General features: G+C 40.7%; 1 protein-coding gene across 5 annotated transcripts in view; it reads left to right on the forward strand.

Moving 5' to 3' along the window:
• The first annotated feature begins 252 nt into the window (after positions 1 to 252).
• Positions 253 to 15,333, forward strand: part of LOC113036221 (uncharacterized) — a 66,477-nt gene continuing 51,396 nt past the window's right edge. For 4 of the 5 annotated variants that reach the window (XR_003274431.1, XR_003274433.1, XR_003274432.1 and 1 more), the window contains exons 1-5: positions 253 to 796; positions 911 to 1,019; positions 1,296 to 1,713; positions 2,379 to 2,538; positions 4,391 to 4,444. Coding sequence is in view for 1 of the 5 variants with exons in the window: in XM_026192403.1 (XP_026048188.1) it covers positions 601 to 796; positions 911 to 1,019; positions 1,296 to 1,713; positions 2,379 to 2,538; positions 4,391 to 4,444 (937 nt within the window). In the remaining 4 variants the exon portion in view is untranslated. Of the gene's footprint in view, positions 797 to 910; positions 1,020 to 1,295; positions 1,714 to 2,378; positions 2,539 to 4,390; positions 4,445 to 5,382; positions 6,984 to 7,495; positions 7,655 to 15,333 lie in introns of those variants that run through there. The other variant, XR_003274434.1, reaches the window with a different exon arrangement.

A 15,333-nucleotide genomic window follows, 5' to 3' on the forward strand; every position in this document is an offset into this window, starting at 1 on the left:
AACTAAAATCGATTTTAATCTGACAATCTGTTATTGAAACCCACCCCTAATTGTGAGTAAGCTTGAGAGATGGTTCAATTCAATTCAGTTTTATTTATATGGCACTAAATCACAACATCAGTCGCCTCAAGGTGTTTTATACTGTAAGGTAGACCCTACAATAATACATACAGAGAAAAACCCAACAATCATATTACCCCCTATGAGCAAGCACTTTGGCAACAATGGGCAGGAAAAACTCCCTTTGCAGGTGCTGTGCATAGTTCAAAGGCTGCTTTGCTGAAAGATGGAAATAAATCATGAGCTGAAAATAATAAAGATTGATGCACTAGAGCTTATTATATAGAAGCAGACCTTTGCCCACATTGACTTCTAAATATCTAAAGAAAAATATCTATCTTTGAAAACTGTAATGCCTTTTTCAGCTATCCATTGGACTCAACATGCCTTGGAATTTACTTTGTTTTACATCTGTCTAAACAAATGCATCTTGTATTACTTGATGAATTAAAACAGAAAATGGTGCTTTTGCCAGTGAAGTCTGGATATATGGCATTGCCACTGCTGTACTAGTTGGCTTCTTTTTGCTTTCTCACCAGCATGCATCCATTTGCAGTTGTTGATTTTCTGGATGGTGGAGGTGTATCCATAATTCCTTGCAAGTGGTTTACAGGACCAGCGGAAGATTCTTGTTTCTGGCCACCAGGGAGAGTCAATATCAATAAGGCTGTAAAGGATGGAGTTACTCCAGATGCAAACTGGTCACAGTACAGAGTTCGCATCTTGGGGAAAGCTGGTAAGAAGCATTTTTGTTTATTGCTACCAAATATTCTGTCATTAAAGACAGAACAAAAAATTTCCCTGTAATTTCACTAACAACATTTTGTTGATGTATGTCAAAAATTTACAGAAAACTATGAAAATGCCAGGGTGAAACTGCGGAGGTCTGAAGCAACCTCTGATCTGCAGACTGAGTCAGATTCTGGAAGCAGATTGGGAAAAGGGAAGCGGAAAAGGAGGTAATTATGTTTCTTAAAAACGCCTTAAAAGCAACAATTTATCGTGGTGATTATAAGAAAAACAAAAAAAAATTGACAGTGTCTTTAGCAGACCATTGCTGCTCACCAGATTTAGATATGATCTTAAAATAGCACTTTGTAACTTTTTGACTTTTAAAAATCAGTTTTAGACTCCTTTTGATGCCGGACTATACATTAATGTTTTTAGTTTGTAGGACTAACCAGTAACTAAATTGTTTGTGGGGTTTTTTAATATTTTTTAAAATTCATTTTAAGGCCAGTGATCCAGTCAAGCTCGGATGAGGATTGGGACAACGCTGCGGAACAGCCAGAGACCTCATCACCATCAGCAATGGAGAATAGACATTCAAGTGAAACTCCCCACCAGAACATCACTCATCCATTTGTTCAGCTACCACCACCCTCAACTCCTTCACCTGTGGTTTCACAACCAGTTCCAAGACAACTTGTACAAGCCACCAATACCAGCATGTTTGTACGTGTTCTAACCCTCCTGGAAGACATTAAGGAGACTCAGAGGATCCAAAGTCGAATGCTACAGTCTCTCCTCAAACAACGTGATGGACCAGTTGCTGCAGTATTACCCGAGGGTGCTGTTTTTCCTCTCCGGACAGTCGCAGACGTGGAAGTAGTGGAGCAAAAACTGATAGACCCTGTCTTCCTGAAAGAAGTGGTAAATAATAATGATGTAATAACAATAGTCATTGATTAATGCCTCAATCTGCGTTTTATGCTAGCAGTTATGACGGGCGATCGTGGCTCAAGAGTTGGGAGTTCGCCTTGTAATCGGAAGGTTGCCGGTTCGAGCCCCGTCTTGGACAGTCTCGGTCATTGTGTCCTTGGGTAAGACACTTAACCCGTTGCCTACTGGTGGTGGTCAGAGGGCCCAGTGGCGCCAGTGTCCGGCAGCCTCGCCTCTGTCAGTGCGCCCCAGGGTGGCTGTGGCTACAATGTAGCTTGCCATCACCAGTGTGTGAATGCGTGTGTGAATGGGTGGATGACTGGATATGTAAAGCGCTTTGGGGTCCTTAGGGACTAGTAAAGCGCTATATAAATACAGGCCATTTACCATGATCAAGGAAAGTTGGTGTTTGTTCAAACATGGTCAGTTCAATGAAGTAGTGGAAGGTGAGCTTCACAAAAGTTGCTGTTTTTGAAAATAAAATAAGTTGTACTTTACAAGTTGTGCCACGCCAAACCTTAAGAAAATACTTTTGGTGGATCAGTCATTTAGCTCTTTGCATTTAAGCCTAATTACTGTGTAGCTATGCAGGTTTTCTTTTAGGTGTGACTGATGGTACTACTGTCAGTAAAATTATTGTCCTTGTGTGTCCTAAGGTTGCTGTTGTGGCAGAGATCGGAGGGAGCACTGTTGATGAAGCCACCAGAAGAATGATGGCTTTCATTATGGACAATGCTCTATCCAGGCAATATAACTTCGTTGGGCACCATGGAAAGCGGGAATTTCGAGGGCTTAAAATTTTTGAAGTGCTATATGGTAAGCTCATTAGTTTGTAAGATATTTTGTTGATGTTTGAATAACAGATGCTCACTTCAGCTGTAGTCAGTCTTCCAATCAATTTAATCACTGACTTAAGGTTTTTATACTTTGGTTCAACATTTATGTGACATCTTATGCTGTGTCACAGTATAAATATAAGTATGTAACAAAAAAAAGAGAATTACAGCTGTGTCTAGATTCAGTAATAAAGTCTCACTTTCTTGTGGTCAATATCTGTGCTTTACAGGCAGCTTGAAAAAAAATGCTCTTACAAGCCAGATTACCAGAAAAGAGGCAGAAAAGGCAGCATCTAAGTGGTTTATTGGTACAAGAGATAGAGGAGGAAATCGCATGGCAAGGGCTAGGGCTGCTCAATTAATCGAATTTTAATCACGATTACGATCTGGGCTTTCAACGATCATTAAAAATGACGGAGCCGATTATTAGCCCCTCCCTCATTTATCCGCAACACCTTAAAGGCCGGTCCGTGAAAATATTGTCGGGCATAAACTGGTCCGTGGCGCAAAAAAGGTTGGAGACCGCTGATTAAGAGGACCCGAGGGAAGCTCGGAAAGCTAAGCAGAAGTTATTTGGAGAGGAGAGAGTGACTGCCGTTGGCTGAAAAGAGAGGTAAAAAAAAAACTTCAGTGGTGTTGCACACTATTTTATATTATTTTTTAAAGTCATTGTTAACCCTTTAAAGCCGGTCGAGCAGCACGCTCCGTTTTGTGTAACTATTTTTAAATCCCTGTAGGACCGGAACCGTGTAAGCTAGCGCAATAACCCGGAGGAGTTGTACTTACATCTTATGCCATCAGCTTGTCCTCGGTCACGGTTTCCTTCCACATAAAGCTTTGCAAAAACTGCATAAAAAGCGCTTGCAGCAACAAAAACACAATATTCCAGAAACACGCTTTGCCGATCCGATCAGCTATTCGTAACACTTCCCACATTGAAACAGAGGTCAGCGCGAACTACCGCATATCCGCCATTTCCTGCCCGAAACCGGAAGTGACGTCATTTTTTACTCGTAGGCCTTAAAAGCTTATACTGGTCATGTTTGACTTTTCTGAATAGTTTCTGAGATGCTTAGAACTCGAATTGCACTGCTGGAAATAGTTTATTTTGATGCACATGCTGTTTTCTTTGCAAATTTGCATCATAGGATTGTTTTTTCGTTTTTCCTGCAGTATATAAAAATTGCTGTATCTCCAAAATAAAACTATGAAGACACTCAAAATAAATTTCCTGTTGTTGTAAACTATTTTTTGCAACTTTTTTGTATTTAAAGTTTTGAGGGATAAGCCTCTTAAATTTCTCCAAGTAGAAATATATGTAAAAAAAAACAAAAATGATTTTCAATTTTTTTTGTAGTTTATTGCACTTTTTTGCAATTAATGTAGTTACTATGGACTTAATGCATACATATTATTAAAATATGGGCTATAACAGTTGCATAGCAAATTAAAATGCTCCCACAAATGGCACTACAACATGTAAAAAAATAATATAAGCTCTGGCGGACTTGGTTCTATAGTAGGTCTTAAAGGGTTAAATAAATATCGTCAAATAATCGAGATCTCAATTCCAGTGAAAATAATCGTGATTATCATTTTTGCCATAATCGAGCAGCCCTAGCAAGGGCACAGTGTCGCGTGCAAGAGAGGTATACCTTAGTGACTCGGTTTAGATAGACTGTGGAGATGAAATTAATTAGAAATACTTTATTATTGAGGGAAATTATGTTTGGGTTGTTTTTTTTGGAGGGGGGGGGGCTCATCAGCTCAGGTTGTTCTGGAGGGTGATGGCTGCTGCCAGGAATGACCACATATTTCTCTCTGGTTTGCAGCATACTTGAAGACGGCTCTCACTAAACCATTTTTTGGTTCCTCACTGTGTTACGGTATGTGAACAATTTCCAGTTATGTTTAGCAGTTTGTGCAATATTCTTCTTTGCACAATCAGCTCCAGGAACTCCAGCGCCAGCCTTCTTTACCAGTGTGTCACCAGTGTGACTTCAAACTCACAGACTCTGATACTGCTGCCCTAACAAATGGCTGGGAAGCAGATTGGAATTTCCACAAGAGACTTGTAGAAGATATTCCACATCTTGGTGCAGACATTAAAGTAGTAGTTCCCAAACTTTATCTGATGGCCCTATTTTTGTTTTACATGAAAATCTTCGGTGCCCATCCAGCACACACCTCAAGAAGTAGAATCTGTTCTCTCCTTGGTAGATGTAGTCGTTGTTACATTTCCAGTCTTCTCCCTCGTCTCTCAGCATGTAAACCGTGCTTTGTTTACTCCTGTTCCCCCTGAAATCCACAATCATCCATTCTGTTTTGTGTTTACTATGAGGTGATTGTTTCTGCACCATGCAACTGGTTAACCACGTGCCTGTTCTAAGCTTTGTCCATCACTGAGACACCCCACAACACTTATCAATGTAACTATGTAGATGTCTTTTAATTTGATTTTTGAGTGCCTACTTGGTTAATCCTTTTGTAAATAGCTTTTCTGTTACCATGGATACTCATGGTCTTCAAAGAGTTCAATGTAGGAGGTCAAACAACTTGTTCAGCACAACTTTCAAAACAACTCCAGTAGTATTGCAAATCTGATGTTATTTGTGAAAAAGTGCACTTTTTTTCAGGACCAATGGATCAGTGAATGAGTGAGAAGCTGTGTTTCAGTGCATTTCTTTTTCTTTTAAACTGTATAACATTGATTTGTTATTGTTTTGTGTATACTAGGGACCTTTTTTGTCAAAATGTTCTCTAAACAAAAAAAAATATTTGTATAGTATATAAAAAATTACTGTTATACTGCATACTGTTTTAAAATTTCATATTAATCAGTATTAATAAAAAAGATAAACTGACTTTGTTGTACAGGTGATTTAAATTTTAGCTTACTGTATTATCCAAAATCCCATCTGGGCAAGCACACTTGGGGCCACCATGGAAATGGAGGACAAAAATAGCTGGGTCCCAGGTGGGTAACCCGTGTGGGCCCCAAATATCAGACCCGCTTCTATGCATATGGGCCCCACACATGTTTTTTTGATTGGATCTGGTTTGGGGCCCATTATTAACCCATCTGGGCAAACACATTTGGGGTCACCATGGAAACTGAGGACAAAAGTAGCTGGGTCCCAGGTGGGTAACCCAGGGGGGCCCCAAATATCAGACCCGCTTCTATGCATATGGGCCCCACACATGTTTTTTTGGTTGGATCTGATTTGGGGCCCATCATTAACCCATCTGGGCAAACACATTTGGGGCCACCATGGAAGCTGAGGACAAAGGTAGCTGGGTCCCAGGTGGGCCCCAAATATCAGACCCGCTTCTATGCATATGGGCCCCACACATGTTTTTTTGGTTGGATCTGATTTGGGGCCCATCATTAACCCATCTGGGCAAACACATTTGGGGCCACCATGGAAACTGAGGAAAAAGTAGCTGGGTCCCAGGTGGGTAACCCAGGTGGGCCCCAAATATCAGACCCGCTTCTACCCATCTGGGTCCCACACTTGTTTATTGGCTGGGCCTGATTTGGGGCCCATCCAGGGCCCGCCATTAACCCATCTGGGCAAACACACTTGGGGCCGCCATGGAAACTGAGGACAAAAGTAGCTGGGTCCCAGGTGGGTAACCCAGGTGGGCCCCAAATATCAGACCCGCTTCTACCCATCTGGGCCTCACACTCGTTTGTTGGCTGGGCCTGATTTGGGACCCATCCGGGGCCCATCATTAACCCATCTGGGCAAACACACTTGGGGCCACCATGAAAACTGAGGAAAAAGTAGCTGGGTCCCAGGTGGGTAACCCAAGTGGGCCCCAACTATCAGACCCACTTCTACCCATCTGGGTCCCACACTTGTTTATTCGCTGGGCCGGATTTGGGGCCCATCCAGGGCCCGTCATTAACCTATGTGGGCAAACACATTTGGGGCCACCATGGAAACTGAGGACAAAATTAGCTGGACCCCAGTTGGGTTTCCCAAGTGGGCCCCAAATATTAGCCCTGCTGCTCCCTATTTGGGCCCCACATATGTGTGTTGACTGGGCAGTTACGGCAGTTTTTAACGTGAATTAACTTAAATTAATACTATCAACTAAATAACTAACACCAAATTTGATGTATTGCCTTTGTATATGTTACGGACAAACAGGTGTCTAGAGTTGAGTTCAACAGGAGATATAAATAATTTACAAAAACAATAGTTTTAAAAACGTGTTTAAACTAATTGTTACGAAAAAAAATACGTACGATGAAACTGAGAATTGACGTATAATTTTTCTGTCATCTAAAGTGATCTCATAATAATTTGGCGCAATGCTTATTTATCAGCATTTGAGTCATCTAATGAGTGTCTACCTTTGTCTTTCATGGAATTCCGGAGATCAGATACTGGAAGTCGGAACTATTTTGTTACAGGAGTGAGTACACACTACACTCTTGGGTAGCAGTTATATGTGGAATATATCATTTTTGTGAAGGAAATCAACTTGATATAAGGGGTTGGGTGTAAGGAGTTTGAGTGCCTTTGTTGACTTGTTTCAGAAGGAAGAGCTGATCGCCTACCAATTGCAAAGCTGTTTGTTTGATCTTCTAGGTTGCATGTCAACATAAATAGTGAATCTCATGTTGACCTTGGCACATCCGTCAGAGTGCTAGTGTCCTAATGCTGGGTTAAAAGTGCTTTGGCACAGAGAAAATATGTATCATATGTGAACGAGGCTTGTTGTAAGAAAACACATTCGACACTCAAAGAGAGTAGTAAAGTGCTATATATAAGTAACAGTCCATTTTGAAAGTGCTAATGTGCCAAGGTTCAATGATGACAACCAGCTTAGGTAACCAGATCATCTTAACCCCTTCACTTTGGTTTCTTGCTGTTGAACTAGAGAAAGTGTAAGATGGCTTACTGTTGTGTATTTGTGCTGTATAGTTTCATCTATGAGCGAGTTCAGAGGCAAAGAGATGGCAATAGTGCAGTGACGAGAGAACAGCTTGATGGAAGCCAGCTGACTGACCCAAAACATAAGAAGCTTGCTCAGTGCCTGCAGCATATTGGAGACGAGCTGGATGGAAATGTAGAGCTCCAAAGGTTGGTAACTTGTCTGTGTGCCTCTTCAGGCAACTTTAAAGGCGTGGAGTATTATGATATGCATGTTTGTTCAACTATAACTGTAATAACTAAATTATTTGCTTACCATTATTCAATCTTTTTCCCTAGAATGATAAATAACTCTTCGCTTTGTCCCACAAGAAAGGTTTTTATGAGAGTGGCCTCTGAGATCTTTTCAGATGGAATATTTAACTGGGGCAGGGTGGTTGCACTGTTCTACTTTGCATGCCGACTCGTTATCAAAGTACGTGAAACTGCTATTGCCGATTCCCCCGTTACTACCCTGTGTATATAAGCCCTGTGTTTTCCCATGCTCGGTGTCGCGTCGTACCCTCAGATTATGCCTGTGTTCCTGTTCTCCGATTTCAGTGGTCACTTCATGTTTTGTTTTCATACCAGCAATAAAGCTGAGGTTTTTGAGTTTCACGTTAGTGTCTGAGTCCTGCGTTTGGATCCTCCTCTCCGCCTGCCCGCACACAGAGCCCTGACAGAAGCACAGGGCACACGGCCTTTATTTCCTTTCTTAAAGAATCATGTATAATATGTGTTAAATTGTGTGTGTGTATATATATATACTAGAAAGCGAAAATTTCAGAAGAAATTTTAAGTGTGCCTATTAGTGATGGGATTTCCGGCTCTTTTTAGAGATCCGGCTCTTTCGGTTCGGCTCACTAAAAAGAGCCGGCTCTTTCGGCTCCGAACAGGCTCTTCAGGTTGTTTTGTTGCTTTAATTAATTTATTATTAACAATAATATAAAATTATGCACAAAAAGAATTACTAATGTAAAACAAAGTGGTTTTATTTATATACCGGTATGTTTATATATAAATATATGCGGTGGCCCCTAGAGACAAAACACGTACAAACTCCGAAAAACATTTCTAGCATGAACTGAACTTCCAAAGCAGAGCTACTAGATCACTTAAATTACACAATTGAAAGCATGTGTGTATTGTTTGTGTATTTATACACAGGCACTCATATATATTCAAATAATTTAAAAAAAAGTTCATTTACCTGTTACTACCACACACCAAATCCGGTTGTTGGTACTTGCTGGCTTGTGTAGCCACAAGATACCAAAAGCTCCACACTGCGCCCAGCATCCTGGAGCACTTCTGTTGTCTTTTGTACGTGTTTTGAGTTTTTATGTGCTTCTGAGTTTTTACATGCTTCGGAGTTTGTACGTGTTTTGGAGTTTGCACATGCATCAGAGTTCGTACGTGATTTGAAGTTTGTATGTGCTTTGTCTGTAGGTGCCACCGTAAATATACTTTTATTTATTCACTCCACATAAAATGTAATAAATAAATCATATAATACAAAAATCAACTATTCACATTTCAACTTTTAACTATTTAAATTTTCAGCTTTTTCCTTTTACAAATTTAAAGTGAAAACAACACAAAACACTGCAAACCACAACCCAATTAAATATAAATTAAAATATCAAAACAAAAAGAACATGCATATTCTCTGTCATATGGGCCTGGATGAATAAACTTTCTGAATCCTTTATCATCTGCAACCGAAAATAGTTGTGGATGATTACTATACCTTTCTAATGTCACGTTTTTGTCCCTGGCTCTCTTTGTCTCTCTCTCTCTCTCCCTCTGGCTCTGTTCCTGCTACTGAGTGTAACTACCGCCCCTCCCCCCTCTGCCCAGCGTAAAGCACAAGGCTCACGTGCAGGCGAGAGAGAGAGGGTGAGAGAAAGAAAAAGAAAAAAAACCCCACGTCGCGGCTCGCGATAAGGAGCCGGCTCGCGTCGTTCACGTCAAAGAGTCGGCTCTAAGAGCCATTTCGTTCGCGAACGACCCATCACTAGTGCCTATGCCGCTGCTAATCAGTGTAGTTTGCCTTTCATACGGCTACAGAGAGCAAAACTCAGCAGAGCAGCCATTCTCCACCATGAACTATGGTAAAAACAAACACCGCTCGCGCCTCACAGATGACAGCTTACAGTTTTGTGTAACGATGAGGGGACTTCGTACAGCCCCGATTTGCAGACGCTGTGCACAGAGGTTCATGAGCAGAAGTCGCATTGTACCACGGCAGACCCGACAATGTTAGCATGAACATGCTTTGAAGCATTACGTTATGGACCACTTTTCACACATGGTTGGTGTACCCACACAGCCAGCTGTAGCTTTTCAACGCACAGCCCAACACACACCAAAAAAACAGCCGAGAGAGCACAGACTTTACGCCCGTGGGTCCACCTCCCCTGCAGCAGCACTGCAGACCACGCCCTGCCACACACATCAAACAGGTAAAATAAATATTTATGCACTTTTATATTCACTTTTTGTTTTTTGTTATTTTACACAGTGTTCTGAATGATTAACAATGGTCTACAGCCAATCTTGTGTATTATTATACAAGCTTTGGTTGTAAGATTCAGATAACTATTTAATAAAAGCTAAATATTTTATATGAGAGCAAGAAAGAAAAGTATATCTTCGTGTCCCCCTTTCCCTGTTAATGCCCTACCTGGCCCCCTGGCAAAAGCTTTGCTAGATCCGCCCCTGCACAGTTACCAGCTGTCAGCTACACAAAAAAAGGAGCTTGGTGTTATTTGTCTCTCAGAAACAGTTCATAACTTCCCTTCAACTCATTCATGTCACCTAAAAGGTAAACCTGTTTCTCCATCACCAGTTCAGCTCTGATGATTCAGTAAGGACATCTCCTGGTTTCGACCAGCCCTTTTTTACAGCTGTGGCTCCAGCAAACATCAGCTGATACTAGAAATTAAAATCAAATGAATTCTAACAACAGCTGATCAAGCTTAAACGTGCTGCTGTTGTTTAGCACAATAAACAAACGAGAGAAAAGCCGATCATTGATCGGTTTCATGATTGAAGTTTCAACAGGCGAGAGAATGACATGGGAGCATGTCATAAAGTTCAACATCAGTAACTTAGCGCGCACACAGCTGTATAGAAACTCCGTCGTGCTAGCTAGCACGCAGTACGAGTTATTGTAAAAAGTCAACACAACGAAAATAAACTACACCTAAACTCGGTTTATATCTGACACAAATAGAGTGCGCAGTTCATAACTTCTTACCTGAAATTCAGTTCACCTCACGCTCTGACCGGCAGCCGCCTGCTTCTCCTGCCTTCGGTTTCCCTGATCCACAATTGAGAACTGTTGCTAATATGGGATCTCTTGATAAAACGAGCAGATATTTGAAGTTTACACACCTACATCCTCGCCTGAAAATATCTTAAAAGTTTATTTTGCGACCTAGAAACACTAATAAAATACATATTAAAACGAAATGGTGGCCGCCATTGTTTGAGTCGGTAGAGGCGTGCCATGACTTGTGGGATATGGAGTGTTCCACCAAGCATACACCCTTGCGGTTACCGTAACTATTCAACGGTTCGCGCAACCTTAAAAATTCCAATGGTTCCTTAAAGCAGCGACGCTGTGCGCGCCGTTGATATTCTCGTCATTACGGTAATCCAAATACGGGTAGACAGGCCATACCACTCCCGACATACCACTAGAGAGAGCCAACACACCACAAATGAAGTTTGAAATCTGTTTTTAGGGGGCCAAAAGTTAACTAAGTGCGCCTCTGCCAAGAGGCACACTTAATTAGGTGAGAAGACATGTAAATAACTGCAACTTGAATCTGTACTGAGGCTCAGTATTTGACACAGAGTTCATGTTCATGTATTAACTATAATATTGGCCATATTATATTTAAAAATTCAAATTCAAATTTTATTTGTCACGTACACAGTCATACACAGTACGATATGTAGTGAAATGCTTGGACAACTGCTCGTGACCTAAAGAAAACAAAAAAGGAAAAGGCTATGAATAAGATAGGAAATAAATATGAAAAATTAAAAGGTAAATTTAACTAGGAAGGAATAAAATATAAATTAAGGTTAAAAATGAAATAACTGTACAACACAAATTAGAATGAAGGGTAAATTTGACTGGGAGAATAAGGTAAAATATATAAATTAAAGTTGAAAATAAAATAACTGTACAACAAAATACACAATATAGAACTATATAAGAATGTATGAAGAAATATAAATAAATATATACACAATAACAGCAGCATATACACAATAACAGCAGCGTGATTTAAGTAATGAAGTGAAAACAATGTCCAGAATGTCCAGTGTGTGTAAGAACTGTATGTGTGGGTCAGTACTGTGTGGTGGTGTGATTGAGAGACCGTATCGCCTGCGGGAAGAAGCATTACATTACATTACATTACCAAAGTGATATGACTTTAGTCTCATGAAAAACATTAGCTAATTGTTATTTACTAGCTAATCTTAAATGACTGTTCAGTACAGAAATGAAGCCCAACAATCATGTTTTACTGTCCTGTGGTCTCAGCCTCAGATACTTATTAAATCTCACAAAGCTCTTGTAGAAACAAACAAACAAATGAACAAAATATGTTCTTCTTCATTTCTGTCAAACAAAGTTGTATGACACGTTTCCAGCGGTTAGTATCATGGTTGCTAGGCAACCTGGGAAGCGCGATGGAGACTAGACTGTCCCATACAGCCCATGTGTTTGCAACAAACTTGCCGTTTATTTTGCAAATCGAGCTCAACACTGCCCCTAGCGTCCTGGAGCACTTCCGTTGTGATTTGGAGTTTGCATGTGTTTTGGATTTTGCATGTGTTTTGGAGTTTGCATGTGTTTTGGATTCTGCACGTGTTTTGGAGTTTGCATGTGTTTTGGATTTTGTACGTGTTTGGATTTTGCATGTGTTTTGGAATTTGCATGTGTTTTGGAGTTTGCATGTGTTTTGGAGTTTGTACGTGTTTTGGAGTTTGTACGTGTTTTGGATTTTTCATGTGTTTTGGAGTTTGTACGTGTTTTGGAGTTTGTACGTGTTTTGGAGTTCGTACATGTTTTGGAGTTCGTACGTGTTTTGGAGTTTGAATGGGTTTTGGATTTTGTACGTGTTTTGAATTTTGTACGTGTTTTGGATTTTGCAACGGTATAAACAATGAAAGGTGGTGGATTAGCCAATTGGTCATGATCAACTGTGGGCTGGACCAATTACAATACATCCGTATTGAGGGGGAAAGGAACGCGATTAGTCCTGTACTTCAGCTACAATGAAAAAGACACAAAACTGGAGTTATTCTGTCTTTGCTGCACAGCTGCCTCTTCTTCTCTTTCTCTCCCTCTCTCTCCTGTTGCTACTTCAATCATGAAACTGATCAATGATCAGCTGATCATCTCTCTTGTTTGTTTATCGCCCACTTTGTGCCAGAAAGAGGAAACCAGTGGATGTTGCGCTAAACAACAGCAGCACGTTTAAGCTTGATAAGCTGTTGTTATAATTTATTTAAAATTAATTTCTAGTATCAGCTGATGTTTGCTGGAGCCACAGCTGTAAAAGCTGCTGCTCATGATATCGGTTTGGATATGAGGTGAGAAGGAAACATGAAGGTGATACAAATCATACATATATACCATAAAGCCAGTGTACGTCACTGTCACAACAGCGTTTGTTTTAGTTCAAAGGCTTTATGGTTTTTCCTATAATACCTGGTGGTGTAGTCGGTGATCTTTTGTCAGTTCAGCCTTATATATATTATATACTATATATTATGTTTAACCCGAGTGACCACCCGGTCAGCTGGTGGGTAACAGGCATCTCTGAAAATGTTTAGAGCACTTGTGCAAACATGTGATGTCTTGATGAATCAAGCAGATATTTGAAGTTTACACAGCAATAGTGATGGCCTGCTTGAAGCTGACGCTCTGGTGCGTGTGTCAAAAAAATCAACACACTGCTTCAGAAGCACTGTGTCGAAGCTTGATTCGTTTGGCCAGAGTCAGGTGATCAGTGACGTCCGAAGCTTCATTTAGAACCTAACTGCTTTGGTATCTGATTCAATGGTTTATAAGGAAGCGAATCATTCGCGGGATTTGTGGAGTGTTTGATGGTGACAGATAGCAAACTACTGATATTTTTACTAAGAGATTTGGAGCAAGCGAGGAATAGAGGAGTTTCTGCTGTGTGGAAGTATTTTGAGTTGATTTTGGTCAATCGGCTTGGTTTTCCAGCTTTGTGTTCTTGTTGTTTGCTTTTGTTTTGTGCGTGTTTATTTTATCTGACAACGGGAAAAACTTAAAATGTCAAAAATCTACAAATGGAAAAGGGTTACCTTAAATGCATGTTTTTAATTTGCAAGTTCATAAACATTTTCCCTTTCCAGTTCACAATCAATTCTACCCCCAGGTCAAAAATATGTATAGGAAAATTTCCCTAATGTAATATTATTTATAAAAATACCCATCTAGCGATTAACTGCATAACTACATGGAGGCGGGACCTCACAGCAGAAGCATACTCCATAATGGTTGTGTCCAAATTCATGAGCTGCATCCTCCTGAGGACCCGGCCTTCACCGTCTACGTGGGCCGGGACCTCAGAAGGTCGGGTAGGCCGGAAGTAAACGACCGTGAAATTGGACGGTCTAGCCTTCTGATTAGCGTCACCGCTGTCTCGGTGGAGTTTAATAAACTCAGTCCGCGGTGATCTGAAAATGATGTGCCGGGAGTTGTGCCGTTCTTGGCCGCATCAGTAATCCTCGAGCTCCCGGCTAGCTATGGAGCTGGTGGGTAGCAGACGTCTCCGAAAACGTCAAAGCACTTTTGCAAATATGCGATATCTTGATAAACCGAGCAGATATTTGATGTTTACACAACTACTTTCTCGCCTGAAAATATGTTAAAAGTTTATTTTGTGACCCAGAAAAATTAGTATGAGTAATTTTAAAACTTAGTAGCGGCCGCCATTGTTGGAAACTGGAGTTTGGCTGGGCCGCGCTATGAATTCTGGGATATGGTAGGCCACGAAGGACACACCCAACCCATCCTTCAAATTCGGGGAAAAGGAGGACGCATTTGTCGGCTGCATTCAGAGGAGTCTACAAATTTGGACAGCCTTCGGCGCGTTGCTGTGACGTAATCGGTCTACAAATGCGGACTCAGTAGGATGCAGCCCATGAATTTGGACACTACCAATGTGTTGTACATTATTATATGTATATTATATGTAACGTGGTATTTTTCATTTATTGTATTTACCAACATCAAGACGTCACAAGCAAAGAAAGACCACACCATGGTGCATGTTTAAACAAGGAAAGTTTACTGGTCAAAATTATTTATTAAAGAAATAAATAACATTTTTGTCACCCCAAAAAACACACGTTTAAAGCAACACAACGGTGGCCCAATATCAGACAGAATTCCATTCTGTAGAGTGGGCAATCATTACGAAGCAGTTGGTTTTAATTGTGGATTCAAGCTGCTCTTCTTATTTTTGGCCACCAGATGTCACCAGAGAAGACTGTGTTGAAAAGCTTCAAGTAATGAACCGTTTTTCAATACAAGCTTCAATGCTTCAGAAAGCTTCATTTGGCCATCACTACAAAGCAACATTCACGCATGAAAATATCTTAAAAGTTTATTTTGTGACCCAGAAAGAGTAATATTTCAAACTCCGCCACTCTGTGTTCCTCTGCCACTGCCTCATTTGAGTTTTGGACGAAATAGATTCTGCAATATTGCATTTCGTCACTTCGAGCTGATTGGAGACCAAAACAGCCAATCAGATTTTTTTGAATCCAAGTCTGTGATTGGCTGGTTT

Source organism: Astatotilapia calliptera, chromosome 14 (genome assembly GCF_900246225.1).
Source record: "Astatotilapia calliptera chromosome 14, fAstCal1.2, whole genome shotgun sequence".
In the NCBI taxonomy this organism is placed as follows: Eukaryota; Metazoa; Chordata; class Actinopteri; order Cichliformes; family Cichlidae; genus Astatotilapia; species Astatotilapia calliptera.